Genomic DNA, 22,650 nt, shown 5'->3' on the forward strand with positions numbered 1-22,650 from the left:
TACCCAAAGTGGTGAATGGAAAGTATGAACAAACCCTTTTAAAAATTGGGAATAAAAACAGCAAAAAAATCTAAGTCTAAAGGACCCCATAAATGAACAGAATAAGATTCACTAAAAATCACTTTCTGAGTCGAACTATGCATGTCCGTCCGTCTGTCCATGTTAAATTGTAAACAAAGTGCAGGTCGCATTTATTATCCGAAGAAATAAAATTCGGCGAATCCTATTGAAATTGGTGAAAATAGGTTCAGATTTAGTTATAGCTTTTTATACCCTACACAACTATGTTGTCAGGGCAGCCCCAAAAGTTTGTAATGCCGCGAAATATTGGTCCTAGACCCACCTTTAAGTATACCGATCGTCATATCTCGACTAGCTGAGTCGATCTAGACATGTGTGTCCGTCCGTCTGTCCATTATAATTTGTAAACACGATACAGGCCACAGTTATGGACCAATCTTCACGAAATTTTGCATGTAGGATGGGTTCTGGCCAATGAAGACCCCTATTGTTTTTGGGAAAGATCGGTTAATATTTAGGGGATGAAATGGACCAAATATAAAATTTTTGTCGGTTTTTCTGGTCGCTCCAGAGGCCGCAACACTGGCCCGAACATCGTGAAATTTTGCATGGAGAAGCTGATCGGCCCAAAGAATAAGCCCGCCGGTTTGGATAAAGATCGATCAATATTTAGCGGGTCAAATGGACCCTGACTTTTGTGTGAAAAATGACAAAAATTGTATTCTATGGCGTATATATTTGCCCCTGAAGGACATATGCCCGAAGGACATATGCCCGATCCAAGAGGAGTGGTTGACCTTTAAATTAAGACCAATTATATTGTTGTATGTGCTCTGATGTGGGAGTTACACCTAAAAATTTACAGGTATCTCCGTATTTGTATGTTATTTAGTAACCCATTATCACTCTAGAGAGCCGAACATAGCGCTGATCGTTTCGAAATGTTCCATGAGGTTCCAGTTATGGTCAAGGACTACGCCTATAATTTTCGGTGATGATCACATAATAATTTTGGAATGAAGTGGACCGAAAACCTAATTATTTGTGTTATTTTCGAGTCGATCTATAGACCACAAATGAAAGCCGAACATCACAACACAACCCACGGTGAAGGGAATCTGGACAATAGCTGTACTGAATACTCGTAATATTCGGAAAATATGTCAGTGTGAGGAAGAGGTGTTTACCTCTAATCGGGAAGAGAGTGCAAATATCACGAAATATTGCCCAGTCTCGGAATAAACATCCGCAGAAAATTTGAGTTCCGTGGTAGTTGTGTAGGGTATCGTGTGGTCGGGCCACGTCCGACTATACTGCTCCGCTGGTTTATTGGATGGTTTGTTTGGATGACTAAGTTTTATTGAAATCGGTTAAGATTTCGACATAGCTTCCATATATATTTTCATCCAATTGTTAGCAAATGCTGAAACAAAAAGCAAAAATTTAGGCCGAATCGTACGAAATTTTGCATAACGTACTAAAGTTATGATACCCTAGGTCCTATTGAAATCGGTTCAGATTTAGATATAGCTCTCATATATATTTTCGTCCGATTTATTTCGTAATTTGTACGAAATTTGGCATAGCGTACTGAATTAAGTCTGGAAATATGTGTGCTAAATTTCGTAAAAATCGAAGTGATGTGTGCTAAGTTTCGTGAAAATCGGTTCTGATTTACATATAGCCCTATATATATTTCGTCCGATTTATTGTAAATGCTAATTTTGAACAGTGCGGTATACCGAATAGCGTGTATCAAGTGTGCTATAGGTAGATTTACATAAATTTGTCCCATTGTACGCAAACGACTCTAAATCTGACCGAATGAAATGGTAGATTGCCGAAAGGCATGTGTATGGATTGATGTTAATCGGTTCACATATAGATAAAGATCACATATTCAAGTTCGTTCAATTTCATGTCAATGTTGCTTCAAAAAAGGCGACGTCTATTAGGATATAGGAGAATATAGCAGAATAGAATATACCAAAGGGGTGAAGGGTATCCTATAGTCGGCCCAGTCCGACTTTACTACTTTCCTTACTGGTTTCTTATATTTGTATACCCTTCACAACACTGTGGTACAGGGTATTATGTCTTTGTGCATAAGTTTGTAACAGGCAAAAGGAGACGATATAGACACATGGTTCCTTTTGAGAATAGGCATAGAATCTCTATATATATATATATATATATATATATATTTTCGTCCGATTTAATGTAAATGGGGCACCAAAGTCCCTATATATCCCTATAGATTTCGATATAGTTTTTATACCCTACACAACTATGTTGTCAGGGTATTATAGCTTTGTGCAGCTCCAAAAGTTTGTAACGCGGCGAAATATTGGTCCTAGACCCACCTTTAAGTATACCGATCGTTATATCTCGACTAGCTAAATCGATCTAGATATGTGTGTCCGTCCGTCTGTCCATTATAATTTGTAAACACGCTACAGGCTACAGTTATGGACCAATCTTCACGAAATTTTGCATGTAGGATGGATTCTGGCCAATGAAGACCCCTATTGTTTTTGGAAAAGATCGGTTAATATTTAGGGGATGAAATGGACCAAAAACTTTATTTTTGTCGGTTTTTCTGGTCGCTCCAGAGGCCGCCATTATGGCCCAACCACCTCGAATTTTTGCATGGAGAAGGGGATTGGGCCAAAGAATAAAAAAAATAATAAAGAGTAAGCATGCCTGTTTTGATAAGGATCGGTCAATATTTAGCGGGTCAAATGGACCCTGACTTTTGTGTGAAAAGTGACAAAATTTGTATTCTATAGCATATATATTTACTCCTGAATGACATAGGCGCGAGGAGTTGATAGTATATCCAAGAGGAGTGGTTGGCCTTTAAATTGATAGCAATTATATTGCCGTATGTACTAAGATGTGGGAGTTACACGTAAATATTTACAGGTGCTTACTTATTCAGATATTATTTAGTAACCTATTACCAGTTAGGTTGACCTTGACCAGTTGTCAAGGTCAACGCCTATAATTTTCGGCATTGATCAGATAATAATTTTGGGATGAAGTGGACCGAAAACTTATTTTTTTGCGTGTGTTTTCCAGTCGATCAATTGCCAAAAGCCGAACATCACAACACAATCCACTGTGAAGGGGATCTGGATAAGAAATTAGAAGGGCTTTACTGAATATCGGAAATATTCGGAAAATATGTCAGTGTAAGGAAGAGATGCTGTTGACCTCTAATCGGGCAAGAGAGTGCAACTATCACGAAATATTGCCCAAGCTATGAATAAAACTCCGCAGGAAGTTGAAGTTACGTGGTAGTTGTGTAGGGTGTCGTATGGTCGGCCCCGTCCGACTATATTGCTCCGCTCACTGGTTATATATATTTTCGTCCGATTTTAAGTAAATGGTACACCAAACGCCTCATGTTTATCAGATATTTATTTAAATAATCAAAGGATGTCCGATTGATATTTGCTTCCCATTGTAAGAAGCAACTTATGTCTGACCAAATGAAAAATTTAGTATAGGTTGCAGAATGACATTTTTATGGATCCAATTTCATTTTACTGGTTCCTCAAAGATGCGACGTCTGTTAGGATTCATCTGTTGAATATACCCAAAGTGGTGAAGGGTATCATATAGTCGGCCCCGCCCGACTTTACTACTTTCCTTACTGGTTTCTTATATATTTTAACATGACACATTATTACATTAAATCATGCTAAATCAGTATATATACCTCTGTTACACTTTTAACATATTACATTGCAGATGTTACGAAAATGAAAAACAAAGTAAGAAACATTGTAATGCTAACCAGGATTCTGATTTTATGAATGAAAAACGATTGTGGTTCAAGGTTACATTATTCTGTTACGAAACTCTGGAGCATTGCTATGTTAACAACATGTTGCCAAGAATTCTCTCTCTTTCTCTTTAAAAATGTTGAACAATCATATGGTCTTCGAAATATACCTACCACCCTAACAAAACGCTCAGTAACAGTGGTGAAATTTGTTGCTAGGATAACCAACATATTTCGGAGTTCAGAGCAAAAGGATGTATGTTGCTACTGATGTCGCTGCGGCTGCTGCTGCTATCGTGTCTCATATTTGGGTGTTGATGTGTTTCCAAAATAATATTTGTTAATGTAGTTCATGGGACACATGTCAGTTCGAAACGAAGTGTGAAACAAAACACAACGATTTTAATAACAAACGAAGGACATATGTCTCTTTGAAAAATAAAGAAAATCGACTTAAAGCGAATTAATTATTTTAATACAGTTTAAAATATAGCACAAGAAAAAGGGTGAAGAGAATTTAAGTGATTAAAAAAAATAAGATAAAAAAAAATATTAAAAAAAGATCTTACGCCAACAAAATAAATATTAAGTGAGCTTGACATCATTAAATGAAAAATATAAGAAATTAAACTTAAAGAAATATATTTTAAAATAACATACACAAATAAAACATAATATATATCACATATAAGTGTTTTCACTAAAATCATTCACCACGGATTACCTAACGCTAGACAACGAATTTGCCGCCCTTGCATTGTGGCCCGATACAAATTCGTTATTGGATCTACAATTGTCGGATCCAATACTGGGCTATCAGAATGTCACTCAGCCACTGGATTGGTATGAAGAGGATAGCTCATTCAATGCAAGTGCATATGACTATTTTGTCAACAGCAATAACAACAGTACTGAGGATAACAACACAACAATCATAACACGAAATGGCACAGCTGAGTCAACAGTTTACATTGTTGCAACCAGCACTGTTGGCCCCCATCGGTCGTCGACAACCCGTTCTTCGGCATTTGAAGTACCCATTTGGTTAATATTATGCTACAGCATCATTTTACTTTTTGCCATAGTTGGTAACCTGTTGGTCATTGTGATATTGGCACAGAATCGTCGTATGCGTACCATTACCAATGTGTTTTTGCTGAATTTAGCCATATCGGATATTCTGTTGGGTGTCCTCTGTATGCCGGTAACATTGGTCGGTACTCTACTGCGACACTTTATATTTGGTGAATTCTTTTGTAAGCTGATACAATTTTCACAAGGTAGGTAAAACAATGGTGAATGTTTTTGTTATTGTTTGGAAATTAAAAACACTGCAATAATACATGGAAATATTGTTGTCACACTTATACATTCAGCTACTCATCTGCCATAGCATCATCTAATATTATAAAGTCAAGGACTTATGCATGACCTTGACCATTTTATGGAGTTGGGGGACGGTAAAGAGTGTATAGAATTCACCAGTATATTTGCAAATAAATGTGAATATTTGTCGGAATTTATGGGGATAAATTAACAGAATACAATTCTATATCCATTTAGCCATTTTAACACGTTACCCTTTTAGGTACTGCAAATGGAATATATCGGTCCATAGCCTTCGTGTGAATATAGCGGTCCATGTTTTGACATTTTTAGGTCAATGTACCCATATGAAGGTCTAGCCATATTTTCAGCATTTGAATGGTTTGAGCTGTAAATTGTCAGTAATTTGGCCCTACTAATTCTTGGAGAACGAAAAACATCTTTGCAGAAAATAATCTATGTTATTATACAGATCCTCATTTCTGTGCCCTCCATCGCAATGTGAAATGTTTATTAAATTTGTCATTTCGTGTGTAACACCTCGAAATATTCTCCATACAAATAATACATTCTTCTTAGCCATCTCCGTCTGCTGAAATCGCGATAGATCTCGCATAATTTAAGACCGAGCCGAAATTTAACACATACATTGCTATTACACTTAGGATGATTTGTATTGCAAATGGGATATATCAGTCCATTTTTTAGGGTAACCACCATATAACGTCCCCATATTCGATATTTCGCGTTTACAGCTGAAATGGTTCAAATGTATTATTAGCAAATCTCTCTAGCAAAATATATCAGTATTGGCCCAAATTTCGAAGAAGCCACCTTAAAAATAAGGAATATATTCATCGATTGGATTTATCCTAGTTCATACGACTGTAACACACACACACATACAGGGGGAACGTGTCAAAGTCTGGAACCGATCGGATTATTAGATTTTGAGTTATCGTGATCGACATTCGTAAAAACACTGTTTCGAGAATCTGAAATAATAAATCGGCTATATCTTCAAAAGTTCTTCAGAGTTTCATTTGAAATTTCATAGGGACATTTTTGAATTAGTGTAGGCTCGAATTAAATAAAAACCAGTAAGGAAAGCAGTAAAGTCGGACTAGGCCGACTATATGATACCCTTCACCACTTTGGGTATATTGTACATATGTATCCTCTCCAAGGAACATACGCAAGTCTTTCTGCAACCTATGATAAATTTAATTTTATTCGGGCAGATTTAAAGTCGACTTCGTACCATGGAACAAATTTATGAAAACGACTTATAGCAAAATTAATACACGCTATTCGGTCGCCGCACTGTTAAAATTTTAATTTCATTCAGACATCCATTCGAAATACATATGGAAGCTATGACAGCATCTACATCAATTTCAACAAAACGCAATAACGTTATTCAAGTCTCAACTTAATACGTTGTCCAAAAAATCGTGTTAATCGGACAAACATTAGAAGGTGTGTGCACCATTTATGTAAAATCGGACGAATATATATGTATATGTGGGAGCTATATCGAAACCAGAACCGATTTTCTCGAAACTTGGCACACATCATTCTGGACCTAATTCAGTACTCTATGCCAAATTACATGCAAATCGAATGATATATAGGGACTTTGGTGCACCATTTACCTTAAATCGGACGAAACTATATATGGGAGCTATATCTAAATCTGAACCGATTTTCTCGAAAATAGGCACACATCATTCTGGACCTAATTTATTGCTCTGTGCCAAATTTCGCGCAAATCGGAAGATATAGAGGGGCTTTGGTGCACCATTTATTTTAAATCGGACGAAGCTATATATGGGAGATATATCTAAATCTCAACCGATTTTCTCGAAACTTGACACATCATTCTGGACCTAATTTATTGCTCTGTGCCAAATTTCGTGCAAATCGAAAGATATAGAGGGGCTTTGGTGCACCATTTACCTTAAATCGGACGAAGCTATATATGGGAGCTATATCTAAATCTCAACCGATTTTCTCGAAACTTGGCACTCATCATTCTGGACGTAATTTAGTGCTCTGTGCCACATTTCGTGCAAATCGAAAAATATAGAGGGGATTTGATGCCACATTTACCTTAAATGGGAGCTATATCTAAATCTGAAAATATATATGGGAGCTATATCTAAATCTGAACCGATTTTTCCCAATTTCAATAGGGTTCGTCCTTGGACCAAACAAATGAGCTGTGCCAAATTTCATCCAAATCGGATCAAATTTGGCACTTTGTTTACAATTTAACATCTACAGACGGACAGATGGACGGACGGACATGCATAATTCGACTCAGAAAGTGATTCTATGCTTATTCTCAAAAGGAACCATGTGTCTATCCCGTTTCCTTTTGCCTGTTACAAACATATGCACACTGTGGTACAGGGTATTATGTACCACAGTGTGGTGAAGGGTATAAAAAAAACAATATTTAATGAGAATGGGGTGGGGTCAGCAAAATATAAAAATAAATCGAAGACGGAGCTAATCATGAGTCGACTATTTACCCTACACAACTATGTTGTCAGGGTTGTTATATCTTTGTGCAAGAGTTTATAACGCCGCGAAATATTGGCATATACCACTTTTAGGTATACCGATTGCCATATCTCGACTAGCTGGGTCGAAGTAGACATGTGTGTCCGTCCGTCTGTCAAGTATAATTTGTAAACACGATACAAGCCACAGTTATGAACCAATCTTCACGAATTTTTAAATGCAGGATGAATTCTGGCCAATGAAAACCCCTTATTGTTTTGGTAAAGTTCGGTTAATATTTAGGGGATGAAATGGACCAAAAACTATATTTTTGTCTGATATCTTGGTCGTTCCAGAGACCGCAATTGTGGCCACAAACATGGCGAGAATGGGATCCAGCCAAAAAATAAACAGGTCTGGACCCTGACTTTTGTGTGAAAAATTACAAAATTTGTATTATATAGCGTATATATTTACCACTGAATGGCATAGACCCGAGAAGTTAACAGCATATCCAAGAGGAGTGGTTGGCCTTTAAATTGATACCAATTTTATTGTCGTATGTACTCGGATGTGTGAGTTACACTTAAATATTTTTAGTAACCCATTACCACACTAGAGTGCGGAATTATAGCGCTGTTCGCTTTAAATTTTTCCATTAGGTTCCAGGTATGGTCAAGGACAAACCCTATCAGATGATCACATAATAATATTCTTATGAAGTGGACCGAAAATATAATTTGTTGAGTTTTTCGAGTCGACCTATAGCCCACAATTGAAAGCCGATCATCACAACACAACCCACCGTGAAGGGTATCTGGACAAGTAATTAGAAAAGCTGTACTGAATATTAGTAATATTTGTTGACCTCTAGTCGGTCAAGAGGGTGCAAATATCGCGAAATATTTCCCAAGCTTCGAATATAGGACCACAGAAAGTTAGATTTTCGTGGAAGTTGTGTAGGGTTTCATATGGTCGGCCCCGTCCGACTATATTGCTCTGTTCACTGGTTTTATATTGACATATGTAAAGGTTTCAGTTTGATTTGTTTCAAAAATATTTTTATGAGGTATTAATTTTGTTTATGTTTTTTGCCCTTAAACATGTTACAATATATTTCGTAATATGTTTTGTAAACTTTTCTAGAAAACCAAGATTTGAAACGGAACCTAAAATGGATTTAAAGCACTTTAAATATAAACCATTCTCGTGATATGAAGGCAATTGCTTTGAAGGAAGGTGATTACATTGAAATCTTCTGATAAGTTCTTCGAGAAGTTTTTCAACCAGACATTATCTGCCAAGTACACAACAAAAAACAAAATAGTTTCATTATTTTGGAAATAACGTTCTGACAATAATAGTTCCCCAATCAGTCACCGAAAATTGTTGGCCAAAAAAAAAAATCAGACGAACTAGCTAATGCTGGATTCCATTCTAATGAACTAAAAGAAGGTCGCAGTTGCATCGGATTTGTGCGTCATTATAAGGGAAATTTTAAGCATCATGTATCTAAAAGTTATAAAAAACTTTATGATAGACAAAATGACGATAAGCAAAAGTATTCTAAAAACAATGTGTGTGTTCAGTATGATTAAGGAGTATGAAAGACAGATAGTACTGTAACCTTACATAACTTTTATGGTATTTACCAGAAGGTTTCCTACTAATATTTTCTGCAAGGAATCTTATGGCTATTAAATAGATATTAGCGTTTGGAACAACTTAATTATTTTTAAAATATAAAGGGTATGTGTATAAACAGTCGCAAAAAATTTTGATAATCCATGTCGCCGGTGTTCTAATGGGATTTATAGTGCATTATAGAACTAAAGGAATACAAAATACATTTTTATATTGACATGTGATCATTTATTGCTTCAATTTACCTTAGATCTCATTAGATTCTCTTTTATATAGATGAAATCTTTTGAACGTAGAATTTCTATGTCCAAAATTTATCGAAATGCACTTCTTAATATAAAGGACAGTTACATACCACTGATATAGAACCCAAAATATTACATTACAGTCAATTCTGATCACTTTACAGATTTGATCTATGGTTTATAGTATCATTTCGATGTGGTTTATAGTATCATTTCGACGATTATGGACATTTCTGTCGAGAATTGTTTTATTGTCATGTATCCTATTTATTTTCCTGTACATTGAAGCCAAAGATATTTTATTTGTTAAAAACGTCTTAAATTTGAAACCCCTTGATATATGTTGGAGCATAAAAAATATGTCTTGTGTAGTTCCCAAGGAAAATTATTTGGAGTCGATTATATTTTTTCTTCATTCTTTACTTGATAATAAATCCTTGATAGCATTAATATTTCAGTGTTTCCTTACTCACTCCACGTGTCATTGTATATGGCGTCAGTTGTGAAGTTTCCCTTCCTTAGGTTTTGTGTCCTCGCCACGCAATGAATATCCAGGAAAATCAAATATTAAAACCTGTTGTTTTTATTATATTTCCATGTTTCTCTCATACTGACCATTCTGTTTTGCTTTTTTCGATGTTTTCTTTACTTTTACATTTATGTCCGAGAAGCAAAGGCTCCCAGCAAATAAATTTACAATCAAAATAAGCGTTTTAAACATTCCCTTTGTTTGTTTTTTTTTTTTCTTTAGAGACGATTCTTATGACAAAAAGCTAAAAGCCCGCTGAAAATAATTCATAGGAAATTTTCGTCTTCATTCGATACCCCTCACTGTCGTTCATATTAAATATATTTTCCTGTGAATTTGAAAATATATTTTTGTAAATACAGTTTTTATTGATTTAATTTATTTTGGGAAAATAATATTATATACCACATAAATTCCCAGTAAAAAGCTGGGAAGGAGTATGGATACAATATATGAAAACGTCGTTAAGTTTGTCCGGACCGAACTTTTCTCGTATTATCTTAAAAAGGTCGGGAACTTCATATGAAGTACTGTGTCATTGTAAATTGTCTGGTACCGTTTAATAATCTGAAAAAAAAACCAGTAAGGAAAGTAGTAAAGTCGGACGGGGCCGACTATATGATACCCTTCACCACTTTGGGTATATTTAACAGATGAATCTTAAAAAATGTCGCATTTTTAAAGCACCAGTAAAATGAAATTGGATCCATAAACAGGTCATTCTGCAACCTATACTAAATGTTTCATTTGGTCAGATATAGAAGCTATATCTAAATCTGAACCGATTTCATGAAACTTAACACACATCATTCTAGACCTAATTCATTACGTTACGCTAAATTTGGTGCAAACCGAAAAATATTAAGGGACTTTGGTACACTCCATTACCTTAAATCGGACGAAAATATATATGGGAGTCAACTCAGAAAGTGATTCTGTGCATATTTTCAAAAGGAACTATTTGCCTAAAGGCATAATACCCTGTACAACAGTGTGGTGAAGGGTACAAAAATCGGACGAGAGAACGAAACTATAGGTATATATAAATCTGAACCGATTTCAACAAAACTCGGATCATAAATGCGACATTGTTAACAAAAATACATGGACGGACTACATGGACGATTCTTTTTGCCTGTTACAAACATATGCACAAAGACATAATACCCTGTACCACAGTGTGCTGAAGGGTATAAAAATGAGGTTTTATGGGGACTACCCCATAAAGGGGGCGAATATTATTAATTTTTGGGAGGGATATTATTAATTTTTGGGACTACAAAAAACCAAATTACAAACAGGATTTGGTTCAAGAACCCCAAAATACCGAAGATTGGGGTACCCTTATATGGGGGCTACCCAAAAAATTGACCTATATTTATAATTTATAGTGGAGAGATTTGCTACCTAATAAGAACTCGACGTACGAAATTACAGTCAATTCGGTCAAAAAATACGATCAGAACCCCAAAATACCAAAAATTTGGCTGTACCGTTATATGGGGACTACCAGAAAAACTGGACCTATATTTATAATGTTTAGTGGAGTAATTTGGTACCCAATAAGAACCCAGAAGAACACGGACAGACGGACGGACATGCATAAATCGACTGAAAAAGTGATTCTATTATTCTCAAAAGGAACTATGTGTCTATCTCGTTTCCTTTTGCCTGTTACAAACATATTCACAAAGACATAATACCCTGTACCACAGTGTGGTGAAGGGTATAAAAACAAATCACAGACACTGTGCAAAAGTGAGTTTTACCCTATAAAAACCATGAATGCCAAATTACAGTCAACTTAAGGGTAGACTTTGGCTAAAACCTTCAAAATGTCGAAAAAGGCCGATAATTTTATATGGGCATTATGGCCAAACTTTGACTCCGCAATACAGGTACTTTGTAGGGAAATATTTGACACTGCATATTACATCAATTCGATTGAATACGTCTAAAAACTTTCAAAATACCGAATAAAGAGGTATGAGTATGGCGCTTCCTGAAACATGATTCAATGTTGATATTTTTTGGTAAGATTGGATGCCATTCGGAAATGGAAAATGTATCGAATGCCACCAACTGTTATATGGGACCTATCCTGATGGTCTACCCAATGAGGACCCAAAATATCCTATTGTATCCAATTATATACCGAAAAATAGAAAGTCTTATGAAAAAATGTTCACTTGGTAAAATATTTAAAATACTGCATGTAAATTTAAATTTATATATGTGCACATATATTTTTCTCTTAAATTTTCAAAAATTCTACATGTTGTATTTAAACACTAACAATTTGCCATCATATTAAATTCATACATATAAAATATACGAAGCATGCGATTTAAGCATAAAAATAAAATCTTCAGCATTTTCACATGTTTGCGTATGCATCCCGCATGGGGTTTCATTATTCATGGCATAATGTGTGAATTTATGATTAGGTCAGGCATTAAATTTAAGTATTAACTGTGGGTTGCTAGGGTGTAGAGTAAAAATACACTTGTGAATATACATTATATTTAAAAATCCTTAAACGTCATGCGGGATTAGAATGACAGCAATTTTGTATATGTGTGTGGAAAAAGTAAAAGATATTTTCCAGCTATATTCAAGGATTATGCATATGGACATTGTTACTAAGCCCATGGCATATCAATTTGGTTGCAAAAATCTCAAGAGATACATAAGTGATTCAGAATAATAATTTGTGGGAAACTTGAAAACAGGAGGGGTGTGGGTGCAGATTAAAGAAAATCATACGCTCAAGCAAGTAATCATTTATTTACGTTTTATATAAAAAATTGTGTTTTCTGACCTATGTTATGCGTTGTTAAAGACGGTACGATACTCCTACAATAGGAATATACCGTAAATTCACATTTTAGGAATTTTAAAGGTGTTAGTAAAAATTTTCGCACGAATTTATTAAAATATGACCATGTTACGAGTATCATTTAATGGTACAAAGTCCAAAATCTGCTATATGCAACGAATAGAGCTAGAACTTTAGAGGGGAATTGATGTATAGGGTTGAGAAAAGTAGTTTGTTTTCGAAATTAGTACTATAGGTGTATGGAAAAAATAAATAAAAACGGCGTTGAAGTTGTCGGGTCCAAATTTTTATATCCTCAACTGTGTGGGTGGTATTCAAAATTGCTTAACGATCGGGACCGTATGTATGGGCATTATTTAATGGCATTGTTAGGTGCTCGGTTGTTAAAACTTAGAAAATAATCTTCCATACATATCGAAAATTAAATGGAATATTTTTATGAGGGTTATTAAAACATTAAACCAGTGAGCGGAGCAGTATAGTCGGACGGGGCCGACCATACGATACCCTACACAACTACCACGGAACTCAAATTTTCTGCGGATGTTTATTCCGAGCCTGGGCAATATTTCGTGATATTTGCATCCTCTTGCCCGATTAGGGGTAAACAGCACCCCTTGATCACACTGACATATTTTCCGAATATTACGAGTATTCAGTACCGCTGTTGTCCAGATTCCCTGCACCGTAGGTTGTGTTGTAATGTTCGGCTTTCATTTGTGGTCTATATATCGACTCGAAAATAACACAAAAAAATTAAGTTTTCGGTCCACTTCATTCCAAAATTATTATCTGATCATCACCGAAAATTATAGGCGTTGTCCTTGAACCTTATGGAGCATTTCAAAGCGATCAGCGCTATAGTTCCGCTCTCTAGAGTGATAATAATATACGAATACGGAGATACCTGTAAATATTTAGGTGTAACTCCCACATCCGAGCACATACAACAATATAATTGGTATTAATTTAAAGGTCAAACACTCCTCTTGGATATAATATAAACTTCTCGGGTCTATGTCATTCAGGGGTAAATATATACTCTATAGAATACAAATTTTGTCCATTTGACCCGGTAAATATTGACCAATCTTTATGAAAACAGGTATGCTTATTCTTTGTCCCGATCCCCTTCTCCATGCAAAATTTCACGATGCTCGGCCCATTATTGTGGCCTCTGGAGCGACCAGAAAAACGGACAAAAATGTAGTATTTGGTCCATTTCATCCCCTAAATATTAACCGATCTTTCCCAAAAATAGGGGTCTTCATTGGCCATAACCCATCCTACATGCAAAATTTCGTGAAGATTGGTCCATAACTGTGGCCTGTATCGTGTTTACAAATTATAATGGACAGACGGACGGACGGACACACATGTCTAGATCGACTCAGCTAGTCGAGATATGACGATCGGTATACTTAAAGGTGGGTCTAGGACCAATATTTCGCGGCGTTATAAACTTTTGGGGCTGCACAAAGCTATAATACCCTGACAACACAGTTGTGTAGGGTATAATTATATTGAAGAATTTCCTAACAATTCTTTTTTTCACCAGGAATGAGATATGCTAAATTATAGTTAGTCTTATAATACAGAAAATCGGGCGAGACCCCAGTATTGAGGTATATAACATCGTGGACCTATAGAGAGAATTTTCTGCAAATATGTGTTTACACTCCAATACCCTGGAATGACAAACAAAATCCACTACATAGGGAAAATGTGGCTACGGGGTGCAAAATACTGGCAATTGTGTGCTATCTTATATGGCTGATATTCAAAACAGGGACATATATTGATAATATATGTATGTCAGTCTTCAAAAACACTTTATACAAAAATTACAGCAACATCGATGGGAAAATATGGCTATGTCCTTCAAAATACCAAAAAAATGGATCGGTATGTAACGATATTTAACGCACCATGAGAAGTTGAACATTTACTAATTCGATTGAAAGACGTTTAAAAAGGCATCGCAGTAACATGAACTAAAATTGATTATTATACCCTTCACCACACTGTGGTACAGGGTATTATGTGCATATGTTTGTAACAGGCAAAAGGAATCGAGATAGACCCATGGTTCCTTTTAAGAATATGCATATAATCACTTTCTGAGTCGATTTATGCATGGCCGTCTGTCCGTCTGTCTGTCCATGTTAAATTGTAAACAAAGTACAGGTCGCAATTTTGATCCGAAGTGGATGAATTTTGGCACAGCTCATTTATTTGGCCCAAGGACGAACCCTATTGAAATTGGGAAAAATCGGTTCAGATTTAGATATAGCTCCCATTATATTTTCGTCCGATTTTATATAATTGGTGCACCAAAGTCCCTATTTACCTTCGATTTGCACGAAATTTGGCACAGCGTACTGAATTAAGTCTAGAAAGATGTGTGTTACATTTCGTGAAAATCGGTTCAGATTTAGATATAGCTCCCGTATATAGTAACGCCCGATTTTAGGTAAATGGTGCACCAAAGTCCCTATATATCCTTCGATTTGCACGAAATTTGGCATAGCGTACTGAATTAGGCCTGGAAAGATGTGTGTTGAATTTCGTAAAAATCGTTTCAGATTTAGATATAGCTCCCATATATATTTTTGTCCGAGTTTAGGTAAATGGTTCACCAAAGTCCCAAAATATGCTTCAATTTGCACGAAATTTGGCATAGATTTAGATATAGCTCCCATATATATTTTCGTCCGATTTTAAGTAAATGATGCACCAAATTCCCAAAATATGCTTCAATTTGCACATAGCGTACTGAATTAAGTCTAGAAAGATGTGTGTTACATTTCGTGAAAATCGGTTCAGATTTAGATATAGCTCCCGTATATAGTAACGCCCGATTTTATTTAAATGGTGCACCGAAGTCCCTATATATCTTTCGATTTGCACGAAATTTGGTATAGCCTACTGAATTGGTTCTAGAATGATGTGTGCTAAGTTTCGTGAAAATCGATTCAAATTTAGATATAGCTCCCATATATAGTTTCCGCCGATTTTAGATAAATGGTACACCAAAGTCCCTGCAAATTTGTTGATTGGCAAGAATTTTGGCATAGCGTACTAAATTAAGTCTAGAATGGTGTGTATACCTCCTATATATATATATATATATATATATATTTTCGTCCGGTTTTAAATAAATTGTGCACTAAAGATCCATAGCTAGGCCGATTGACACAACGTACTGAAGTTAATATAAATTAATCTCTGGATTAAATTTTGAACAGTGCAGCGAAGTCTTTTCAGATACATATGTAGAATATACCCAAAGTGGTAAAGGGTATCATATAGTCGGCTCAGTCTGACTTTACTACTTTCCTTACTGCTTTTTCAATGTTTAGGTTGTTTCAACATTTCTTTTGAACTATTGTCCGCCCACATGTTACATTTCCAAATACCGCAATGGAATAACATTTAAATGTGTTACTAAGAGTTTTTTGTACCACATTCACGTTTTCCCACAACATACCCTCACATGTACTCAAAAAAAGCAGTTGTTTCTTATGACATTCCAATTCTATTAATAGAAATGATGGAGGTGGAAAATAAGGAAGACCTATTCTTTTTACACCAACACCATAGGAAGTTTAATGGGTGGGCTAGGCAACTTATAACGCCCTTGTTCAATGTGTGTTCCCGTTTTTACTTTTGCTGCTATTTATTTCTCCCTGAACCCTTCTGCAAAAAAAATCACTTAGTTTCATTTTCCAGATGGCCAAATATTTAGGGATTGCAAAAGACATGTGGTAACATGTACACACAAACACATTTATTAAATCGTATCCCAGCTTTCCCACATACAACAAATAACAAAACGTTACATAGCATAAAGGAATGTGTTGCAGATTTATTGACGTAACCATAATTGCGGTCCTTGAATATTGACAAATGTTTTTTTCATGTTCTTTTTGCAAAAATCTTCATCAAACATGTCTATATTTGATATGTACGTTTTTTGTTCTTTTTGTACAAAAAATGAAGCAAAAAAAGACATTCTTGAAGGAAAGCATTTTCCTACAGAATTTCAACCAGCCATATCTTAATATGTTCTTTTTCATAGCCCTTTGTTCTTGAGGGCTCAGGTTTTTATTAGTGAATGTTTGGTTTTTTAGGTTTTACCAACATCATTGACATATTCCTCCTAGTGGCTCATTGGGGAATTTTTGGTATAATTTGTCAATGTTGGAATGCTTTGAATAAATGCAAAAGCCTTGAAAGTGATTAAGCTGTCTAGAAAATACTAACGGTGAAAACAATGTTTTGATTTTATCTTCAATGAGCTGTGACCTTTAAAATTTATTGTTTGTTGTTTCGTTACGCTATTAGACTTGAGGTATACATAACATTAGGAAATCAGAAAATGAACATGTAAAAAAGGCGTTAAGTTCGGCCGGGCTGAACTTTTGATAACTTCCACCATAGAAGTTATGTGTAATAAAATTCCAATTTTACGTGGAACTATGCTTCAGCGAGTAAGGTATATACGTCGGAAATATTAAAAATATGTGAAATTACAAAGATACTAAATTCCAGTAACTTTTCCTAACAATTACACCATTGGGCACTGATCTAATGATTAATGGGATGGATCATAATATAGAAGACATACCAAACCAGTGAGCGGAGCAGTATAGTCGGACGGGGCCGACCATACGATACCCTACACAACTACCACGAACTCAAACTTTCTGAGGATGTTTATTCCGAGTCTGAGTAATATTTCGAGATATTTGCCCCCTCTTGTCCGATTAGAGGCCAAAAACACATCTTCCTTACTTTTTTTTTCGAATATTCAGTCTAGTCCTTATAATTACTTGTCCAGATTACCTTCACGGTGGGTTGTGTTGTGATTTTCGGATTATACTCTACTCGAAAACATACAAAAATTATGTTTGCGGTCCATTTCATCCCAAAATTTTAATCTGATCATCACTGAAAATTGTAGGCGTTGTTCTTGACCATAACTGGAACTTCATGAAATATTCCAAAGTCATCAGCGCGATATTTCACCCTCTAATGTGGTAATGGGTTACTAAATAATATCTGAATACGTAAGCACCTTTAAATATTTGACAGTAACACCCACATCTGAGTAGATACATCACTATATTTGGTATCAATTTAAAGGCCAACCACTCCTCTTGGATATGCTATCAACTCCTGGGGTCTACATCCTCCAGGAGTAAATATATATGCCATACAATACAAATTTTGTCATTTTTCACACAAAAGTCAGGGTCCATTTGACCCGCTAAATATTGACCGATCTTTATCAAAACATGCATGCTTATTCTCTGGCCCGATCCCCTTCTTCATGCAAAAATTCGCGGTGTTTGGGCCATAATTGCGGCCTCTGGAGCGACCAGAAAAACCGACAAAAATAAAGTTTTTGGTCCATTTCATCCCCTAAATATTAACCGATCTTTTCCAAAAACAATAGGGGTCTTCATTGGCCAGAACCCTTTCTACATGCAAAATTTCGTGAAGATTGGTCCATAACTGCGGCCTGTATCGTGTTTACAAATTATAATGGACAGACGGACGGACGGACGGACGGACACACATGTCTAGATCGACTCAGCTAGTCGAGATATGACGATCGGTATACTTAAAGGTGGGTCTAGGACCAATATTTCGCGGCGTTACAAACATTTGGGGCTGCACAAAGCTATAATACCCTGACAACATAGTTGTGTAGGGTATAAAAAGTGTAACAATACAGACAGGACATTTTTTAAATCTCAAAACCCTTAAACGTGGACTAAACTTTATAAAATAATGCAATTTAGTGGGCAAAGTTATATGAGGCTATATCAATAACTAATAACATAATAAAATGTGCCATTCCGGAAACAAATGGAATATAATTACAAAATTTCAGATATGCGTACATTTTTTTGTGCAACGTTGCATGTTTCAAACATATGCATAAGGACATAACACTCTGTACTACACTATGACTTAGGGACCGTTATTACAAAGGCGTTGTATTGGTCATGAGGTTTGTGTACATGTGTTTACTTCTATTTGGTGATGTGTCACATATCTCTTTAAGAGATTTTTATTGAAGATTTGGTAGGAGTTTTACATTTTTCAGGAGGAGTAGGAGTTCTACATTACTCATCAAACTACAACCTGACATGCAATAATTTCATGGTTATTAATTTTTAACGTCTACCTACCATTTATTTAATGCTATATTCCGTTTTTATACCCTCCACCATATGGTAGGGTGTATATTAAATTTATATTTGTCATTCCGTTTGCAAAGTATATATATTCTTGATCAGAATAAAATTCTATGTCCATTTATTCCTGTCTGTCTGTTCGTATGTTGAAATCCCGATAGAGATCGCAATATTTTAGATAGAGCTCTGATAACGATACCTTCCGTATTCGCATTTTCAGGGTTTTTTACATGTTTTTCAACCGAATTGGCTATATTTATACCCTACACAACTATGTTGTCAGGGTATTATAGCTTTGTGCAGCCCCAAATGTTTGTAACGCCGCGAAATATTGGTCCTAGACCCACCTTTAAGTATACCGATCGTCATATCTCGACTAGCTGAGTCGATCTAGACATGTGTGTCCGTCCGTCCGTCCGTCCGTCTGTCCATTATAATTTGTAAACACGATACAGGCCACAGTTATGGACCAATCTTCACGAAATTTTGCAGGATGGGTTCTGGCCAATGAAGACCCCTATTGTTTTTGGAAAAGATCGGGTAATATTTAGGGGATGAAATGGACCAAATACTAAATTTTTGTCGGTTTTTCTGGTCGCTCCAGAGGCCGCAATTATGGCCCAAACACCGCGAAATTTAGCATGGAGAAGGGGATCGGGCCAGAGAATAAGCATGCATGTTTTGATAAAGATCGGTCAATATTTAGCGGGTCAAATGGACCCTGACTTTTGTGTGAAAAATGACAAAATTTGTATTCTACAGCGTATATATTTACTCCTGTGGGACATAGAGCCGAGAAGTTGATAGTATATCCAAGATGAGTTATTGCCCTTTAAATTGATTCCAATTATAGTGGGATGTGGGAGTTATACGTAAATATTTAGAGGTACTTACGTATTCAGATATTATTTAATAAACCATTACCACACTAGAGGATCGCTTGAAATATTCCATGAGGTTTTAGTTATGGTCAAGGACCACGCCTATAATGTTCGGTGATGATCAGATAATAATTTTGGGATGAAGTGGACCGAAAACTTATTGCTTGTGTTTTTTTTTCGATTCGATCTATAGGCTACAATTATAAGCCGAACATCACAACACAATCCACGGTAAAGGGAATATGAACAAGTAATTAGAAAGGCTGTGCTGAATATGGGTAATATTCGGAAAATATGTCAGTGTAAGGAAGAGGTGCTGTTGACCTCTAATCGGGAAAGAAGGTGCAACTACCACGAAATAATACCCAGGCTCGGAATAAAAATTCGAAAAAGTTCTGTGGTAGTTGTGTATGGTATCGTATGGTCGGCCCCGTCCGACTATACTGCTCCGCTCACTGGTATGAAATTGACCTAAAACTTAATTTTTTCTGTTTTTTTTTCGCGTCGATCTATGAGCCACAATTATAAGCCGAACATCACAACACATCCCAAGATGAAGGGAATCTGGACAAGTAATTTGAAGGACTGTACTAAATTTTAGTAATATTTGGAAAATATATCAGTGTAAGGAAGAGGTGATTTTGACCTCTAATCGGCTCGACCTCCCTGGCTCGAAGTAAACATCCGAAAAAAGTTAGAGTTCCGTGATAGTTGTGTTGGGTATCGTATGATCGGCCCCGCCCGACCATACTCACACGTTTAAATTTTGCATTTTGGGTTCACATTGTATATCCAAATTTTAGTGTATTTCGGTATTTTAGGAATTTTAGACATGTTTTTCAACTGAATTGGCTGTAATTTTTATTCACATTGGTTATCAAATTTTACTGTCCAAAATGACTATTGGTAATGATCTTTTTCTCACGTCCGTTTCGGTATATTCAAGGTTCCACTATAAATTTAACTTTTTCCTAGGAGCCCCTTAATTTTAGATATTTAGAATGCCATCCTCATGGTTGAGAGTATAAAAAGTTCGGCTTGGACGATATTAACATCGTTTCAATTTGTTCTTTATGTATCTTATGGTACATTTAGAAGTCTGAAGTCCAAACCCAGGTCAGCCCGTTTTTCATGAGTCGAAGTCTGAGGACCACATAAATATACATTCAGGATTCATTCAACATAAACCTACAATATACCATAAATTGGTTTTGACATCAAAATTTGACGAATGACGTGTGTATGAATTGTTTGACGTCGATTCACTTATAGATATAGATGACTTACTTAATTTCGTCAAATTGCATGTCAATAGTCCTGCAACGATCTAGTAGTGGAAAATACTGCTTACAAATATGTAGTTATAAGGTATTATAATTTTAATCTAATACTTACAAATTTATATACACATAAATGGTGTAGGGTATAAAATATTCGGCACCGCCTTTGTTCTAATCGTTACGAGTTTCTATAAAAAGTTATTGTCGCTACGTCGACTATACCCTTTTCCTTTTCGCCTTTCTATTCTGCCCCTTTTTTATTACACATTTGACAGGGCTTGCATTAGTTCACATTCACATTCCTATCATATCCTGGTTATCTATGATTTCTCCTCGTTTTTTCATTACACCTATTTATTGCCGTTGAAGTGTGCCAATGGGCTTGACATTTTTATGTAATTTTTTTATGTGATAAGATTTCTTTTTTTGATGAAATGACAAAGGAATCAACGTTGAGGACATCTATTATTTCGTGTATAAGGATTTATAGTCTTGGAATTTGTTTAGGAGTGTGAAGCGTAAAAACAAAAAAAAAAAGTATTTTATTAAGCCAATTTTATTACAGCTTGCATTCCATGGACTAATTTTGATGAAAAACTTTTTTTGCCTCCTCCTAAGGGGACGACTTTAGCAATGATGTCATTGTATATAAATAGCCTAGGGCTATTTGTCATTCCACGGCTTAAATATGCATTAATTTTCAATGGAAACATTTCGTAAAGATTTTGTTGTAATAATATCGGCTACTTTTTTTCGCTGGTCATTTATTTTCATATTCCTAATGAGGTATCGTCATTATGTGAGTGGGCATTTTTATTCTTATTATTTATTCCATTCTTAAAATATTTCGTAAATACCAGATTTATTGGCATTTTTTCCATTCTGTTCTGCATTATGAATTAGATTACGACCAAAACATGTTTAAAATTTCAATAAGTTATATAAACTTATTATTATTCAGAAAAGGATATCTAAAAAGGAATTTATTAAAATAAAAAATATCCAATTGTTTGGTAACCATGAAAATGAGACTTGTTATATTTATATATTTTTTGTGACCCTAACTTAATGTTTCTTTTTTACAAATAATCATATTTCTCAAGTTTCAGATTGGATTTGAATAGAAAATTTAATATCCTTTGTTATCCTTTTACTTTTGTTATGGTATACAAATTGGTAAAAGTTTCGGAGACAATTGGGCGTCAGAGTCAATAACTTAGTAGGTCAGTGACAATATGTCAAAAACAAAAAAAATAACTTTTGAAGAAATCTTATCGCATCACATATGTTTGGAATTTATGAATAATTTAACTTAAGCAAATAAAAAATAGGTTAAATTAGCCTTGACCCAACTATTTTTACAATCAGCCATATGGCT

General features: G+C 35.4%; 1 protein-coding gene across 1 annotated transcript in view; it reads left to right on the plus strand.

Moving 5' to 3' along the window:
• Positions 1–4,545: 4,545 nt before the first annotated feature.
• LOC133327477 (gastrin/cholecystokinin type B receptor-like) overlaps positions 4,546–22,650 on the plus strand; it is a gene marked incomplete at its 5' end in the record, with an annotated part of 30,906 nt that continues 12,801 nt past the window's right edge. The window contains one exon of the mRNA XM_061535995.1: positions 4,546–5,091. Coding sequence (XP_061391979.1) covers positions 4,546–5,091 — 546 coding nt within the window. The remainder of the gene's footprint in view (positions 5,092–22,650) is intronic.

This window comes from Musca vetustissima, unplaced genomic scaffold (assembly GCF_032173495.1).
Source record: "Musca vetustissima isolate MV318-11 ecotype Yass unplaced genomic scaffold, APGP_CSIRO_Mvet_v1 utg16866, whole genome shotgun sequence".
Classification (NCBI taxonomy): Eukaryota; Metazoa; Arthropoda; class Insecta; order Diptera; family Muscidae; genus Musca; species Musca vetustissima.